The sequence below is a fragment of the Eulemur rufifrons genome, chromosome 6, assembly GCF_041146395.1.
Source record: "Eulemur rufifrons isolate Redbay chromosome 6, OSU_ERuf_1, whole genome shotgun sequence".
Taxonomy (NCBI): domain Eukaryota; kingdom Metazoa; phylum Chordata; class Mammalia; order Primates; family Lemuridae; genus Eulemur; species Eulemur rufifrons.
The window spans coordinates 17816444-17833397 of NC_090988.1; the positions used below are offsets into that span (position 1 = coordinate 17816444).

General features: G+C 56.1%; 1 protein-coding gene across 1 annotated transcript in view; it reads left to right on the forward strand.

Moving 5' to 3' along the window:
- The window catches only part of DSCAML1 (DS cell adhesion molecule like 1), a 327539-nt gene that overhangs the window by 257641 nt on the left and 52944 nt on the right, over window positions 1-16954 (forward strand). The window contains exons 9-11 of the mRNA XM_069468885.1: window positions 1753-2031; window positions 2442-2561; window positions 3398-3574. Coding sequence (XP_069324986.1) covers window positions 1753-2031; window positions 2442-2561; window positions 3398-3574 — 576 coding nt within the window. The remainder of the gene's footprint in view (window positions 1-1752; window positions 2032-2441; window positions 2562-3397; window positions 3575-16954) is intronic.

Here is a 16954-nt window from a genome sequence, read left to right on the forward strand (position 1 = left end):
GTTGAACCATTGCTGGAGTCAGGGTTCCAGAGAAATCTATCTGAGGATGTCCAAGGCCCAACAAACCGCTCAGAACACTGAGGGCAAAGCCCCACCCGGGGGAAAGAGGTAGCCAGAGACCAGGATGAGGAGATCCGGACAACAGCCACAGCACCAGAAAAGCTGCTGGGAGTTAGGGCCCCGTAGGGCGAAGGTGCAGGGCCGTGGGCGCTCATGGCAAGCTGATGGGGCCCAGGGAGGGAGTGAAGGGGGAGGTGGGAGACTGGTCATTTTAAGGCCCTGCTGAGGATCATAGAAGCCACATCCCTCCTAAATGTCACTTCCTCGGGAACTAGAGCTCCTGGTTAAGAACTCCCCCAGAGACCCAAAGGACTGCCGAGGGTTATCTGTGTCCACACCTGGCTGCTCCACGGGCAGCTCTGTCCCAAGCCCCAAACGTCCTTGGGGTACAGGGAGGGCCTCGGGCTTGCATCCAATATCACCCATCCTTGCCCCTCAGAGCCCGTCCCCCTCTGTGGCCACTCTGGGTGGCCTGGGGTGGAGAGTAGCAGGCTTCCAAGGAGGGTGGGGCTGGTGCCTGGGAGAAGGCCAGAGAACTGCGGACAGCCTTGTAATTTAATTATCCGACTGCAGAAAGGAGATCTCATCTACTGGGTGCTCATCCTTGTTAAGCTAATTGTCTGTCTCCTTCACTCTCCTCTCCCCCCACTTGCTGGGGAAGTCGCTGCAGCCTAATTGAGTTATCATAAAGATAATGGCTGATGCTCTAGCCAGAGCCGAGAAAGGAGGATCCATCTCACAGCGACTCAGCTCCAGACAGGCCCCCCAGGGGCTGAGATGTGGGCGGTGGGGGCAGGAGGGAGGAGCCGCATCTCCAGGGGGAGGGAGGCTGGGTGGATGGTGCTTTGCAGAGGCGGCTGACAGCTGGTTGTCTCACAGAAGACAGGGCTCCCTCTCTGCTCTTTCTTGCCACCCAAGGGAGCTCACTGACAAGACACAGGAGTCTCTGGTCCAGGCATGTTTGGGGCTTTCTCAGAGAGACAACCAAGGAGCGTAGTGAAGAGAGCTTGGACTTGGAGAGCAGACAGATCAGGTTTAAAGTCCCACTGTCACCTCTTCTGAGCACAGAAACCTAGGGCCTAATACCTCTCTGCTCTGAACCTCAGTTTTCTCATCTGCAAAATGGACACATTATGGGTGGGAGGATTCAGTGAGATAAAGTGTATAAAGCACCTGAAACAGCCATGTGCGCCTCCACTCGCCTGTCCTAATACTCGATGACAATGGAGAGGGGTGGGGTGGGTGATGGGCCCTCTGCGGGAGGAGACTGGGACACAGCACCCCTGGTTTTAGACATCCCAGGCCCCCAGAGAGCTGTGAGATGTGTCTCTGGGGTGAGAAGGGGGGCACAGGAGTGCTAAGGAGTGGCACAGAAGTAGGGGGGGGGGGAAGCTGAGCAAGGGTCAGCAGGCAGACGGGAGTCAAGAAGCACGTGAGTCCACCCAGGGCAACTCTGAAGGTCAGAGTCAATGTGGCCGGCCAAGCCCTGAACAGAGACAGTGGGCCCAGGCTGGCTGGGCAGAGGGACGGGAGGCAGGCACGGTGGCAGGGCACCCAGGCACGTCCAGGAGACTATGCACATGCAGGAGAACAAGGCACCATGCCCCGGGGAGCTCTACTCAAGGCCCCCAGCTGAGGCCGGCCAGGCTGGGGCACGTGGGGTCTGATGGCAGCACCCCCTTGCCTTCCCAGTGCCCCCGCTGATCCAGCCTTTCGAGTTCCCGCCCGCCTCCATCGGCCAGCTGCTCTACATCCCCTGCGTGGTGTCCTCGGGAGACATGCCCATCCGCATCACCTGGAGGAAGGACGGACAGGTGATCATCTCAGGCTCGGGCGTGACCATCGAGAGCAAGGAATTCATGAGCTCCCTGCAGATCTCTAGCGTCTCCCTCAAGCACAACGGCAACTACACGTGCATCGCCAGCAACGCGGCTGCCACCGTGAGCAGGGAGCGCCAGCTCATCGTGCGTGGTGAGCAGGGCCAGGCCGGCCGCAGGGGGGGGAGGGGACAGCTCTGTCTGGTGCTACAACCAACAGTTTCTAGATTTCCGTTTGAGTCACAGGCTCATGGAAGGTTGACTCCGGCAGAGCCCTTCAAGATCAGGAGATCCAAACCTCTTATTTTCCAGGGCAGGAAACCTAGGCCCTGAGCAGAAGAGACACTTGCTTAGTCAGTCATTGGCAAAGGCAGGATTGGAACTCAGAGCTCCCAACTCAGCACTCAGCAAAAGCTATCAGCGTCTTAGGTTTCAGAAGCTGCCTGCTCCCAACTGTATAACAGTCCAGGCAGCACTGAGCTTGAATGGAAGGTGCCCCAAGCCCTGGGAGACCTACCAGAGATGGAAACCATCTGTTTCTCCCTCCCCTCCCTCTTTCTGCAGTGCCGCCTCGATTTGTGGTGCAGCCCAACAACCAGGACGGCATCTACGGCAAAGCTGGTGTGCTCAACTGCTCGGTGGACGGCTACCCCCCACCCAAGGTCATGTGGAAACATGCCAAGGGTAAGCCCCTGGCCCGGCCCGCTCTCCGAGGGTGGGGGAGGGGAAGGGAGGATGCTCTGATGGGATTTGAGCCTGTTCCCTGTATTGCAACTTCTAGCCCTGGGTGGGAGTCCTGGTTTCCGAGCTTTAGAACTGTCTGTCATCCTCAGCACCCCCGGGGGTCTGTGGACCAGAGACAGCCACCATGCTGACTCCACATTTCCTCTTTTCCCCACAGACTTGGCCTCCCCCCGCCTCCCTCCAGCCCCAGAACTCAGTGTACATCTGCTTTCCCCACCCCACCCCGTCCTGGGCTCCCAGAGCCCCAAAGCCCCCTGCTTCTCACCAGTCAACCTATTCTGGGACCTTGATCTTTCTTGGAGCCCACCGACATCCCAAGGACATGCTGGGCTTTCTGACTAAGGCCCAGGTCCTAGACTGTATTCGTGGCTGATGTTGGGGGACATGGGAGGGCCCAAGGCCCCCTTGGAGGATGCCGGCCTCTTTCCTAGGTCTGGCTGCCTAAGACCAAGCAACCGCCATTTGAGGGCTCAGTCTTCTTCCCAAACAAAACTCGTTTTTCCTTTCTAAGGAATTCACCCCAGAGAAGCTCAGGGCCAAAGTGGGCACTGAGCAGAGGCCTCCAACCCCATCTCGTGGCCTCAGAGCTGGGGCAGGGCCAGACCTCTGTGAGAGTCTTTCCCTGGGCCCAGTGGGAGCTCTGTGGCTCCAGCACCTTGGAGATGTGCAGTTCTGCTACAAGATGGCCCTAGATCGGCAGGGGAAAGGTATCGGGGCCATTCCCAAGACGCTCAGCTCGCTCCCCGTGCAGACCCCTAACTGCCTCCTCCTTCCAGGGAGCGGGAACCCCCAGCAGTACCACCCAGTGCCCCTCACCGGCCGCATCCAGATCCTGCCCAACAGCTCGCTGCTGATCCGCCATGTCCTAGAAGAGGACATCGGCTACTACCTCTGCCAGGCCAGCAACGGCGTGGGCACCGACATCAGCAAGTCCATGCTCCTCACCGTCAAGAGTGAGTCCTCGCAACACCCCGCTCCCAGCCCAAGGCCGTCCCCTGCCTGCCCCCTGGGTTTCCACTGTTCCATCTAGGAAAGGGAGGCAGGAAGGATTCCTAGTCAGAGGCGGGCTTGGGACCCTCAGACGGGGCATTTGAAAGCACTGTCATCCAAAACAAGGGCCTCACCCTGAAGGGTCCTAGCTCACCCCACCCCAGGCATGATAAGCTCATGATCCTCTCTACCAAAGTGTCATGTGGCATCACATTTACTTTGATCTGCAGATGGGCAGTTCAGTCTGAATACTCATCTCAAACATTTTATTTTTGCTAATTAATATACACCTGCTAACACCAGACACACAATGTAGGAGAAAGGCCTATGGGGAGAAAACCTGGGTTCCAATTCTAGAGCCACCTGATGAGCTGTGTGACCTTGGGCAAGTCACCTTACCTCTCTGTGCTCCGGTGTTCTCACCTGTGCTAGAGGTCTGTTCCTGGCCCACCCACCTCACAATGTTGCAAATAATGCAAGAACTGGTAACAGAAAGAGGAGGACGCTTCAGAAAAGCAAAGGAGCAATACCACTCATTATAGCTCAGTGCTCTACCTATGCCTCTGAACCCCCGGATGCAGAGCCAGCCTCAGTGGCCTTGGAAGCACCCAGCCGATTTGCTATCCCAAAATTCTGCCAGGTCACACACACACACTCCTACTGGGCCAGCCTGTCCCTCTACAGAGATCTGTATGATGGGTCCCTGGGAATTGTGTCAGAAAGACATGGTCCATCTGTCCCTGTGCCAGGACAGGACCACAGGCCACGGAGGGCAGCAGTCAGAGCCTGTGTTCTCGCTTCTGACCAAGCCGAGTGTGAATCTCGGGGCTGTGACTTAATTACTGTGCAACCTTGATGAGCGTACTTGACTTCACGGTACTTCATTTTCCTGACCTACAAAATAAGGGTCGTAACAGTTCCTTACCTGCTATGTTTTGTGTCAAGAGTCAGACGATATACGTAAAGCCACCAGTAAGGTAACTGGCCATCCAAGATGTAGCCGCAGGTTTTGTCATTCATAACGCAGTCCCTCCAGGGTACGCGGAGGAGAGGCTGCTGACAGCCGTGCCCCACGTGCGGTCTGCCCAGCCTCTCCCCGGAGTTCCCTCCTGTACGAATCACAGCCTCTTTATCGCTCGCCAAAGCCGGTGCTCAGCTCAGCACAAGACAGGGAAGCCCCAGCGATCGATGTTCAGGGAGCTCCGAGCCGGAATCCCCGCCCTGGGGAGCCGCTTCCCGCACACTATCAAAAAGCACTTTGTCCTTAATAAAACCAGGCAATCAATCTACATCCCTCAGCCAGGGAGAACTTCGCTAATTCTGGCTGTGTGAGGCAGAGGAGGAGCAGGCATCTCTGGAACCCTCCTTGGAATCTGATCCTTACCTCCCCGCTGCCGGCAGGAGAGATGAGCCCCAACTCTCCTCAGCTTGCTGTTATTATTATTATTATTTGGTCTTTGCTCTTTTTCTTTAAGTTAGGGGATTCTGTGGGGCTGCCAGCTCTGTGGCAGGTGGTTTCTCCACGGAGATGAGGGGACATGGGTGACGGAGGGCGCAGTGGTCAGGAGGCTGGCTGTGTGTGAGGAGACCCAGCCTCGGGGTGTCCCTGGTGTCCTGGGGCCCTGGGCGAGTCACTTCCTCTCCTTCCTGGGGGCCTGCCTTTTCCTACGCCACTCTCACTCCACACCCCAGGCAGCTGCTAGGAAGCCCTCTGAGAACACGTGTCATAAACCCAGGGCTTCCTGCTGAGCACACACACAGCACAAAGTCACACACACACACACACACACACACACACGCACACACACACTGGTGTTAACCATCGGTCCTCCTCTTGCCAAGTTTCCTTCCGCACTAATCACCCCTGGGCAGAACTGGACCTGGCTCCTCCCGTCCTCACTCCGGCCTTGTCATTTTTCTTTGCTTCTCTCCTGGTGAAACCCAGGACACCCCTCTCTTATAGCCGCTGGGTCTCACGGACCCCTCCGGGTCCGTTTCCCACTCACGCGCCTCTCCATCACACAGTCTCTCGCGCCCCCCACCGCGTCCAAGGGACCCTTCTCCGAGGGCTGCTTTCCCTTCTTCTGTCACAGACGCCCCTCCCATTCCAGCCGCACTTGCCCCAGTGACCTGCCCCAGCCATCCTGGAGGCCCCTGTGCAGGGCCGAGGACATCTGAGGCCCGAGGAGGTGGCCGTGGAGCTTTGGCATGGCCAGGGCCTGTCTGGGGCTGGAGGCTCTGACTACCTTTGTGCAATAGCCTGAGGGATCCTGCGCTGTATCTGGCTGCCGGAAGATGCCCCTATGGTAATGGACACTGTTGAGCGGTAGGAGAGGGCACTGGGGTGGGTGTTGGCGCACTGGACCGTCCTTGGAACATCCATTCTGCCTCCTGCTTCTTCTAGGCAGGCGCACTGTTGCTGGCCACCTCCCCCCCTCAGCTACCCCTGGTGCATACTCTCCCCCTGCCTGCTCCATCCTTTTCCTCCTTCATCCTCCCTCAACCTTACAGCAGTTCTCCCACACCCCCATTCTGATTTAAAGGGCAAAGGTAGGTCGAACCTTCAGGGCCTGGGTGCATGGGCCATCTGTGTGCTCACTGAGGAAACCACCCCTAGTCATCATTGGTCCATCTCAAACACCCACACCCCCACACTCGCCCTCACCCATTTGCAGAGCCGGCCACAGAAGGGCCTACCATTTGCAAGGCCAAGTTCAAGGCTTGCCTCAAGACCTCTGATGCACTCGGGAAAGTTTTGACCCAATACAGCTCCACCTTTTCAGACCTCACACTTCTGTGAACTCTCAGAAGGCAAACTGACCTGAATTGCCTGCCACTTTACCCAAGCAGAAGAAGGAAAAGTAAATATATCAAAGGGAACAACAGCAGAGAAAGGATCCAAGTGTCAAGTTGGATGTCTGTGGTTGGCCTCTGTTGGGGAGCATGTCCACCATTGGTCCCTATGACTTCCTGTGATTACTCAGCTCTCACTAAGTGGTGCTCATTAAACACTCACTAAATAGGTCAGTAAAGCCCCATGACTAAGAGCACAGACTTTAGAACCAGATGGACTTGGGTTCAAATCCCAGATCTGCCACTTGATAGCTGTGAGATCCAGGACAACAATCTCTGTAAGCCCCAGTGTCCTTCTCTGCAAGTTTGGAATTGCAGAATAATACCTTTTACTCATTGATAAGGTCTACCGTGCACTTAGAGCAATGAATATAACGCATGGCACAAAATACACACTCAACAATTGGCAGTCCTCAGTTTTGGGTGGTGGAAACCTAGTGATGAGTAAGACAGAGTTGCTGTTCTCAGGGAATTTAGGATCTTGAAGAGGAAATAGACAGATACCCAAAACAACTATTATACACAAAATGATAAGTGCCTTAAAAAGCTACAAACAAGGTGATACAAAAAGAATCAGAGATGGAGTCATCAATTTTATTAATAACTCTGGAGGCAGAGAAGGGGTGTCAAGAACAGCTTCACAAAAGCAAAACAGTCGCTAAGCGGGGCTTGAAGGATGAGCAAGATGCTGACAAGAACCAGGAGGGGGACGGTCATGCCCTTCCAGGGGGAAGCACAAGCAGGCTGTGGAGACAGGCACATGCGTGAAGGTCCTACAGCGCGGTGGGAACTTGGGGCGTCTGGCAGAGAGCGAAGGGAGGATGAACTATGAGATGCTTATGGGCTGTGGAAGCTAAATATTTTCTTTCTGTGTAGAGTTGACTCGACAGCAGGCTCCAAACCAGAGTTCCAGGGGCCCGAGGGTCTGGTGGGGGTCGGGATTCCCGAGCTGTTCTTAGGGAATTGCTATGCAGAACCCTCCTCGGGGGCCCAGGGAGCGGAGGGTTTGTTAGAGTGGGCAGTTGGTTTTCCAAGTCCTTGGACATCCTTGATGGCAACCATCCAGGCCCACGTGGCCCCCACTCCTCCCTGACCCCAGTCTCGGTGTGGGCCGAGCTCATGAGTGCCTGAGCATACAGCCCAGCCTCACCACCTCTGTGGACAGCACTTTACAGTTTACAATGCTCTTTCCATACCTTGCCTGTGAGGCTGGCAGGCACTAGCTCCTGCTCAGGGAATTCTAGAGACTGGATCAAGGTCACTGGGTAGTCTAGTCCTGGCTGAGACAAGAACTTGCCCCGTGGACTCCCGCTATGGTAGAAAGAGCACAGACTGGGAGTCCACAGACCGGATGCTGGTCCTGGCCCTGTGACTCACTGGCCACGTATCCGCGAGCTGGCCTTTCCCTTCTCTGGACCTCGGTTTCCTCATCTGTACAATACGAGTCCCAAGCTAGAATCCAGTCACTAGCTGACCCGAGGTTCCTTCCAGCTCAGTCCTGGCAGCACACGTGGTCTTTTCAGGGCACCAGACCACCTCCCAGAACTTGGCTGAAAATACATGTAATTAACAGAAGAAAATGCCACGTCCACAGAGCTGCCTTTTATCTCCCTTTTAAAATATTTTTAAAAAGAGATAATGACCCAAAGGAAGAGGAGGCAATTCCTCCTGCAGCTGACACATGGGGAAAAACTGAAGCAGCTTCAAAGAGAATTGTTCATGGAGAGGCAGGTATGAAGCCAAGCTGCTGAGGCTGGCTGGGTTTTGATGCTGCGTCGCGTGGCGGCACCTCCCGGGACTCGGCCGCCCCATGTGCAGCTTCAGGTTACCGTACAAGACAGGACTGCTGCACCCCAAACTCTCCTCCACTCTGTGAAGGTTCCAGTGATTGGGCCACAGCAAAGCCCACGGCCAATTAAGCCCATAAGGGCTCTTTGTTTGGTTTGAGTTTTGATTTATTTGTTTAGCAAAATGTCAGGCCAATTAAAGCGAGATCCAAGCGCCCTCAGCAAAGCACACACCCAGCTGCAGAGTCACAGGGAGTCTTGGGGAGAGGAATGGACCCAGCTCTAGTGGGAAAGGGGGAATAGAGGGAGCTTAGACCAAGTCACCTGCTGGTTGGCCACTGGGACAGAGGTCAGGATGCAAAACTTTGGAAAAGACAACTGTGTGTCCCATGACCCAAGATGGTCCTAACCTCAAATTTGCCCAAAGAAAGCTCCTTCTTGCCGGACAGAAGCAGCACCTCCTTCAGAGCAGGGGACCTGGGCCCTTGCCCCTCCCCCAGGGAGGGAGTCCGAGGGCCAAATGGAATGGCCGCTCAGAGCTTGCAAAGCCCTTTCTAGCCCACGCTCCAGGTACCCAGGGAATTCCCTTCCCGCATGCCCCAAGCCTGCTTCCAGGACCTTCCGAGGCTTCTTCCGCAGTGTGTCCTCCCGTGGATGGGCCCTGCCACCAGCGTGAGCCCTAGACCCGAGGGAGGGCTGTTTGCAGGGCATGTAGCTGGAGCCTGGACACGTGGACCAGGATATCCACATACATACCCATCAGGCCCCTCTCAGCACAAGTGATAAACTGAGGCATGGGGAGCTCAAACAACTGGCCCCAGATTCCCCTGTGTGTTCCCTGGTGGTGGGTCCTGTCTCCTCACCACGCTGAAGCTCCTTTGGGGCTGGGATTGGTCCTCCCCTCCCTGGGTGGGAATTCTCACCCCTGGCACCCAGCTCAGTGCAGCCCTGTGCCCATTCTGGCATTCTCTGCCAGGGACGGACCCCAGCCCGCAGGTTTCGTCTAATCACACCTGGGGTCACAGGTCACCCTCTGCTGTCTCCTCGGCCCTTCTGAGTCCCCTGATTGGGTGAGGGGCAGGTAGGACACTCTGCTGGATCTGCAGACAGTGGGGGAGGAGGCAGGACGACAGAGTGGTGGTGGCACTCAGGGGCTGAGGCCTGGGCTGGTGGTGGCCTGGCCACAGCTGTGGAATTTGAGGGCCAGGGCCTGCCATCTCCATGGGGTGGTGGTGATCCATCAGCCTCACCCGCCCAGCCCCACCCTGGCCTGGGCCAAGCCAGGGGGGCTGCTCTGCAGGCTGCGGCCCCGCCTCCCCAGCCGCTGGTGATGGGGGAGGGGAAGAGGGAACGAGCCACTTCGATGACTTCCATGGCGATGATTATCTAGCTGGCTCGGTGGCCTTATTGATTTTCAGACTTCATAGAGTAAGGAGCATCACTTTGTCTCCTGCTTCATCAAACAGAGGCGAGGACAGAGGCTTGACACATCCTCTCACCGGGCCGGGCGCCTCACTGCAGCCCCCTTCTCAGAGCAGCAAGGAGTCAGCAAACCGCCCTGGGCCCGAGCCAGCCCCGGCTCTGCCCACCCTCTGCAGGGCCCGGGGAGGCCAAAACAAGTAGTTCACGTAGCGGGCAGGAGGGCCCTGGCCAGGGAGTCTTGTTTCTTGCCCTGGTGTCCCCACAACGCCTTGGGCAAACTGGGGCCATCCCTCCCTCTCCCTGGGACTCAGTCTGCTCCCCTGCTCAGAGGGATCACAATCCTCTGTCCCTTTCCCTCACCCCCGAAGGCATGAACAGAGCCCAACTAGTGGGTCCATTCTTTTGTGCCAATGGACACCCAAGGGCACATGTTGTCAGTGCCGGGTCCTTCCTTTCAGACGCTGTAGCCTTGGAGCTTCAGGGGGTTGTAGAATCGATGAAGGCGAGTCTGAACGAATGAAATGCGGGAGATCTCACTGACCTCACAATGCCAACAGGATCATCAGAACAGTTCACGGTGCATCCCAAGCCTAGCCCCAAAGGGGACCTTGGTACAAAAGTTTCAAGGTAGAATAAAATAATCCCCACCCTAGCCCCATGCCCTCTCATCACCATAGCAACCCAGTGCCCCTGACAAGCAGGGGAGGTTTTATTGAAGGAAAAGGAGGGATGAACCTGACCATGCATCCCCCGACTCCCAAGTGAAAAGTGCTTGTCCTCAGGGCTCCCAGCAGCACCCTTATCCCCTTAGAGGCTTCAGGAAGTGGTGACATAAAGCACGTCACCACCATTTCACTCTCACCCCTGCAGTCCTGACGACCACGGCATTGGAGAGTTTCCAGATGAATCTGGGCTCCATGGTATCATTCAGCGCAGACCAGATGCATAATAAAATTACATGCATCCTACATGTCAACCCAGGTAAAGGTGCCAGCAAACATTCTGGGTCAAGGTTATCACTGGGTGGCTCCATTTAGTAGATAAGAAAATACAGACAGGCAGAGAGCTAAGCACTGCCTCAAACCCTGCCCTAAGTGGGGATCCTAGAACTGCTCCCCCAATTATGACCGAACCCCTTCTAAATGACAGGGCCAGAATAAATCATTCAATCTGCTAAGCAATAAACCTGTACTTCCTGAGTAGCCCCCGTGTGTCCAGCCTGGTGCCGAGGTCTGAAAGAGAGACAGGCAAGATTAAGTCACCATCCCTGCCCTCCAGGAATTTATACACATGTTAGGAAGCTGGAACTAACCTTCGGGAAACAGGGCAAGATCACGTGCTGAAATGTTTGGCACTAGAAGTGCAACATTAGGTTAGAGAAGGAAAAACCCAAAGTGCACAGACATGGTCAGGCAGAGCTGCCTAGGAGAATGGACTTGAGTTGATCCTGGAAGAACAGGTAGGGTTTGGATAGATCAAGGGGGAAAAGGAGGCATCCAGGCTGAAGGAACAGCATGAGCAAAGGCCCTGGGGCAGGAAGCCCTGGGAGGCAGTGGGGAGCCCAACTGACCGGAGGTGGCAGCTGGGGACGAGAGGGCCAGGTTGGTCAGGAAGTGTGGCCCTGAGGTCTGTACATGATGTACTAGATGATGGAAGTGACACTAGGGTCTTGAGCAGGGAATGGAGAGAAATGGCAACTCTCAGAGTCATTTTGAAGGCACAAATACCAGGCCTTGATGAATTGGACAAAAGGAGCCAGGATGCCACCAATAGCAATGGAGTAGATGAGGCGGGAGAGGTAGCATGTTCGCTGTGACCATGTCAAAGCAGAGGTGACAGGGGGTGCCCTGAGGCACCTGGACACAGGCTGACACTCTGCCAGGATTCTCCCTAGAGCTGTGTGCTAGATCAGATGAGCCTAAGGCTCCCACCCTGCTAAAGTGACTCATGACTCGTGTGACTGGCAGGTGTCTTGTCCTGAGACCAGCGGGCTGAGGGCAGATTCCCCCAGAAGCCTGGGCCCCCACCCCTCCCTGCCCAGCCCTCGGGGCCTCTCAGGTCTACAGAGACTTGAGACGTGGCAGAATTCAGTTCCAAAGAGCATCTTCCCCTGCCTGTGTGTACGCGTGTGCAGCCCTGCCGTGTTCATTCATTGCTCAGTAAATGGCTATTGAGTACCCGCCCTGTCCCTATCCCTGCGCCAGGTGCTGGGGGCTGTGTTGGGGGCAGGATGGATGCGGTCTTTGCACACCCCTGCACCTGCCAGCCGGGCAGTGAGCTCCCCGTAGAGCAGGGAGCGTGAAGCCCACACAACATGGCACCCTAGGAAGCCCCTGCAGCTCCATGGAGCAGAGGCTGTGGCTACCCTCCCTGGGCCCTCCGCACTGAGAACCTGTTGTCGCATGTCCGACCCCTGTATAAGTTTCCTGTGGCTACTGGAACAAAGTACCACAAACAGGGTGGCTTAAAACAATAGGAACTTGTTCTCTCCCTGTTCTGGGAGGCTACAAGTCTGACATCAAGCTGTCCGCAGGGCCATGCTCTCTCGAAAGGCTCCAGGGCAGGAGGCCTCCTTGCCTCTCCTGGTGGCTGCCAGCGTCCTTGGTATTCTGTGGATTGTAGACACGCCACTCCAATGTCTGCTCCATCATCACGTGGCCTCCTCATGTGGCTCCACTTCCATCTGTGTGTGTCTCCTCTCCTCTTCTTGTAAGGACACCAGTCACATTGGATTAAGGGCCCATCTGCTCCAGTACGACCTCATCTTAACTTACATCTTGATCACATCTGCAAAGACCCTATTTCCAAATAAGGTCACAAACATAGGTACAGGGGTTAGGACTTCAGCATGTCTTTTAACATCCCCATGCCCAGCCAGTGTTCTGATACCGATAGCTCCGTGCTTTCCAGAATCTGGAAGCTGACATGCTCTCCTTCCGGCATCCTACAACTGCCCCTGCCTCCATGCAAACAGTCTCCTCACCAGAGTCCCCCTCTTGGACAAGAGTCGGCAAGTCTGACCGCTCCAGTGCACAGAACTCCAGGGCAGGGGTAGCGAACTGGGCCTCAGGCCACATCCAGCCACACCCGTGCTTTATGTCGTGCCGTCTGTGGCTGCTTTTGAGGTTCAACAGCCGAGTTGGAAAGTCGAGACAGAGACCTGTAGCCCCCAAAGCCTGAAACATTTACTACCTGGCCCTTTACAGCTGTATGACACTCACAGCCATGATCTGGAAGCACCTTCCAAGGGATCCTAGAAAAATGGCGTCATCTGCTTCTGTTTCTGGGAGGATTCTGATGTTCAGAATCACTTCTCTCATCTCTAAAACGAGGATCAAAATACTACCTACATCCTAGGGCTGTGGGGAGGGCGTTTAATGAGATAATTCATGTAAAGCATTAACCATGGTGTGTGCACATAATAAGCATTCAATAAATGTTAGCTATTATTATCACTATCATTTTTCCAACATTCTCAGGAAAGGAAAGGACCCGAGGCAGGGGGAGAAGCCGGTCCCACCTTTCCTGGAGAACCCTCCCCTTCCTACGCACGCACTCCTTGGCCGGCAGCCAGCAGAGCAGGTGACTGACCCCGTTGTCAAGCTAGATGAAGCAAGTGGGCCGACCATGCAGCAGAAACAGGGCTGCAGGCGTGACCCCCCACCCCAAGCCCCTCCACACACACCATTCCTGCCAGTTCTGCTCCTCGTGTGCCCGGGCAGTGGACAGCTAGGGTCCCCCGGGGCCCCCTGCTCCGCGGGCACCTCCCCACCGGCTCCCGGTGAGGGGCTGACTGCTTCCATGAGATTGGAATTAATCTCATGCTTCAGGTGGAGCTTGGCTAATCAGGGGAGACAAGAAGCCCAAGTGGGTGCAATCAAATTAACACCACCTCGGCCCTGGCTCTTTAAGAAGGGAAAGACAAAGCCGGCACCAGAAGGCGCCCCGCCCCCAGCCTGTCCCCAGGGAAGCCTGGAGATGCTGCCACTGAGGCCCAGCAGAGAGCTTCTCCCACCCGCCCCTGCGCCACCCCCGCGTGCCAACAATGCCCCTTTGTGGCGGCTTATCTCACACCGACAAACAGGGCTACCGTTCTTGTCGGGAGCTTGTTAACAAGGAGCAGAGACATAAGCCTTTGGGGGGAAGGAGGGGCCCACCCAGCTCTCAGGGGTGCGTGTAATCCTTTCAGAAACAAAAGGAGGCAGCCTCTGAGCGGGGGAGTTCCCTTCTGCCCTGACAAGGGGGCTGCACGGAGCCCTCAAGAGGCTTCAGTGCACCTCTGAGAGAAAGTGAAGAAGAGGACATTCAGAAAGGCATGTCAGCATGCCCAAAGCATCCTCTTTAGTGAAAAGCTCTATGAGATGAGGACCCAGGAGAGATTTCAGTTAGACTTTCAGAAGGACTTCCTGAAAAAAGTAAAGTCTCTTCCTTGGGAGTGGCAAAGAACACCATAACTTTGCTGTCCTTCCTCCAATCCTACTGGCTTTGGAGTGTCCTGCCCGAGGCAGGGGAGGGACCAGAGGGCATCTACCAGGATGGGTGTGGAAGAGGGACCAGCCAGCCCTGTGGTTCTTCCCCCAGACCACGTGTGAGAATCTGCTGGGGGAGAGGGTGGTGGCCCTTGAGGAATACAGATGCCCAGGCCCCACCCTGGACCAATTAAATCAGACCACGGCGGGGGGGGGGGGGGGGGGGGCGGAGTCTGTGCAGTAATAGCTTTAAAAGCTTCCCAGGGGATTTTTCTTGTCAGCCAGACCGGAGAACCTCTTCCCCTAGACCACCCACCAGGAAGGGCAGAGTGGCCTAACCCCCGGTCCCCTGGCTTCCAGTCTTCTTCTCCCTCCCCCCAAGGTAAGGTGTGTTTCTCTTCAGAGCTCTGCTCTTGGCACCACCGTTCCTGGGCACCTGCTTCGCTGGCCCCTGACCTTCTCTGACATTCACGTTGGGTGGGGCCCTGATTCTGGCGCTTACTGGCCACGTGGCTTTGGGCAATTTACTTCGCTCGACCTGTTTCCCCAGGCATAGAGTGGAAATAAAAATGTAGAACTCAGGACAGGACCCGGCACACAGTAGGTAAACTATGTGCTCATGGTTAATGTGGTGCACGCCAATGGGGAAGTCCTGCCCCAGCTTCCTTCTGGGATGCAGTTCCCACACCTCTTGGACATTTCACCAGCTCTCCCAACAGCCAGTGGCATCCTCATCCCGTTTCTTCCACACCCTCCTTCCCCCACACACTGCTCCTCTCCTTTGGGTATTCACAACTGAGTCTTCCCTCCCTGGTGACTTGGGGACTTGTCAGAAACACCAGCTGAGCTCCAATCAGCAGAGGAAGAGAGGGAGGGAGACAGAGACAAAGAAGGCCTGGATCATCGTCCCCCAACTCCTACCGCCCCCAGCCCCAGCCCCAGCCTGCCCGGGACTGGCCTCCTGCCCCCCAACTCCTACTCCAGTTTTCAGCCTCCTTCTGCACTCCCCCCAGAATCTATCCACGGAGGGGAAGAAAAAAAAACAATCAGACAGGAGAAGGCTGGGATAAGCCCAAAGAAAGGATGCTGGTGAATTGTCATGCAGCAGCTGTGTGACCTTAGACAAATCACTTAACCTCTCTGAGCATCCATTTCCTCACTGGTAATGTGGGGGATAATAGACTCTAGGCTACTTCCTTAACAAAAATGAAGCTCCATGCAAGGGATGCACCAGGGCTTTGTTAACTGCAAAGAGCAGGCCCAGCTTATGAGGTGGGAGCCCAGAGGAAGGGGAGCTGGGGGAGCTAGGGAGGGGCTACAGGTGCAGAGTTTGCAATCCTCATGGCGGCATCTGGGACCCTAGACCTCCACCTCCAGGCTGGGGTTGGTGGGAAAGTGTGTGGACGCTGGGGGTGAGGGAGGCAGCGGAGCTGTCTGGTGGTGTTTTAAAAATCTATCAGCCTCTCACATCAAATTAAAATGTAAATAGCAGCTGGTCCGGGCAGGACCTCGGGGGTGACAGGAGCCGGCCTGCGAGTAATTTCACAGACGGGAACCGGTTACATCGGATTCTGACAACTGTCTTGTTTCTGAAATTGATTTCCTCGCCCCTCGGCTTGCTGCCCTGGAAGGGCCCTGGAGCAAGGGGAGGGGTGGTTCTTCTCCGGCCCTGGTGCCTTTCTCCTCTCCGTGGCGCCTGCCAATAAGGCCCCATCGGAACCAGCAGGAGGAAATCGGGACTCTGCACGGCTATAAGGCAGCAGCCTGAGCCCCAGTGGCCCGGCCGGGCTCCTCCCTGCCCTGGAGTGAGTCTAACTGTGGGCCCGGGCGGCTGCTCTGGGGTGCGAGGGGGAAGCAAAGGCATCCGGTGCTGGGGCGTCCTCTTTCTTTCCACGAATATGTGATAAGTCCTGGAATAGAGACGCTCTGCCCTGGAGAGTCGCACGGTCAGGCACAAGGGGACAAGGACACGGCAGTAGGACATGCATGTGCAGGGGATGCCCCCTAGGAGAAGCAACTGTATGCAACGTGGGGTGTCAGGGAAGGGCCCTGGAAGTCATCAGAAAGCCTCTCTGGCCTCTGCTAGAGTTGGCCCCAATTCGGCCACTCTCAGTGGCAGGCACTGTAGCAGGCGCTGGGGCTGGACAGCCTGGAGACAGGCCTGCTTCACACCAGGACTCCCCCAGGGCCTCAGAGAGAAGCCCCCTCCCCACCTAAAGGAGCTGTATTGGAAGGCGCTATGTATTGAGGGGTGGCTCACCCACACCCCTGTCCCCAGCCCCTCCCTGCTCCCAAGTCCCCAGAAAGTCTCCCCTGCACCCCTCTTTGTAGAGAGAAGTCAGCTTTCCCTGGCTGTTAATGGACTTGCATTGTAGGAAAGCAGAGGAGTGGTATATTGAAGCCTCCTGTGTCCTGTGCTGTGTTGCTCTTGTGACTGTCATTAGCATTTGCAACACAGGACTCAGCCCTGTGCATACAATCCCCTTCCCCGCCCCGGCTCTCCGGCCTGTGCCCCTAAAGCTACAGTCCCTGCTGCCCGTCCCGGGAGTAGCCCACTGAGACTGACCCGCCACGGAGGCCACAGCCTTCTTGGTGACAACCAAATTCCATTTTCCAAAGCTAGAGACTGTGTGCAAGGGTGGCACAGACAGACAAGAGGGAGAACCACCTTCTGGAAGGCTTGGTTACCTCATTTGAAAATGGGGATAAACAGACTGACTTCTCATGGTGGTTGCTGGGAAGAACCACTGAACAATAAGCCAAGAGACAAAGCGTCCAGCGTGTGGCCTGCTCCACCGTGGGCACGTGGGAA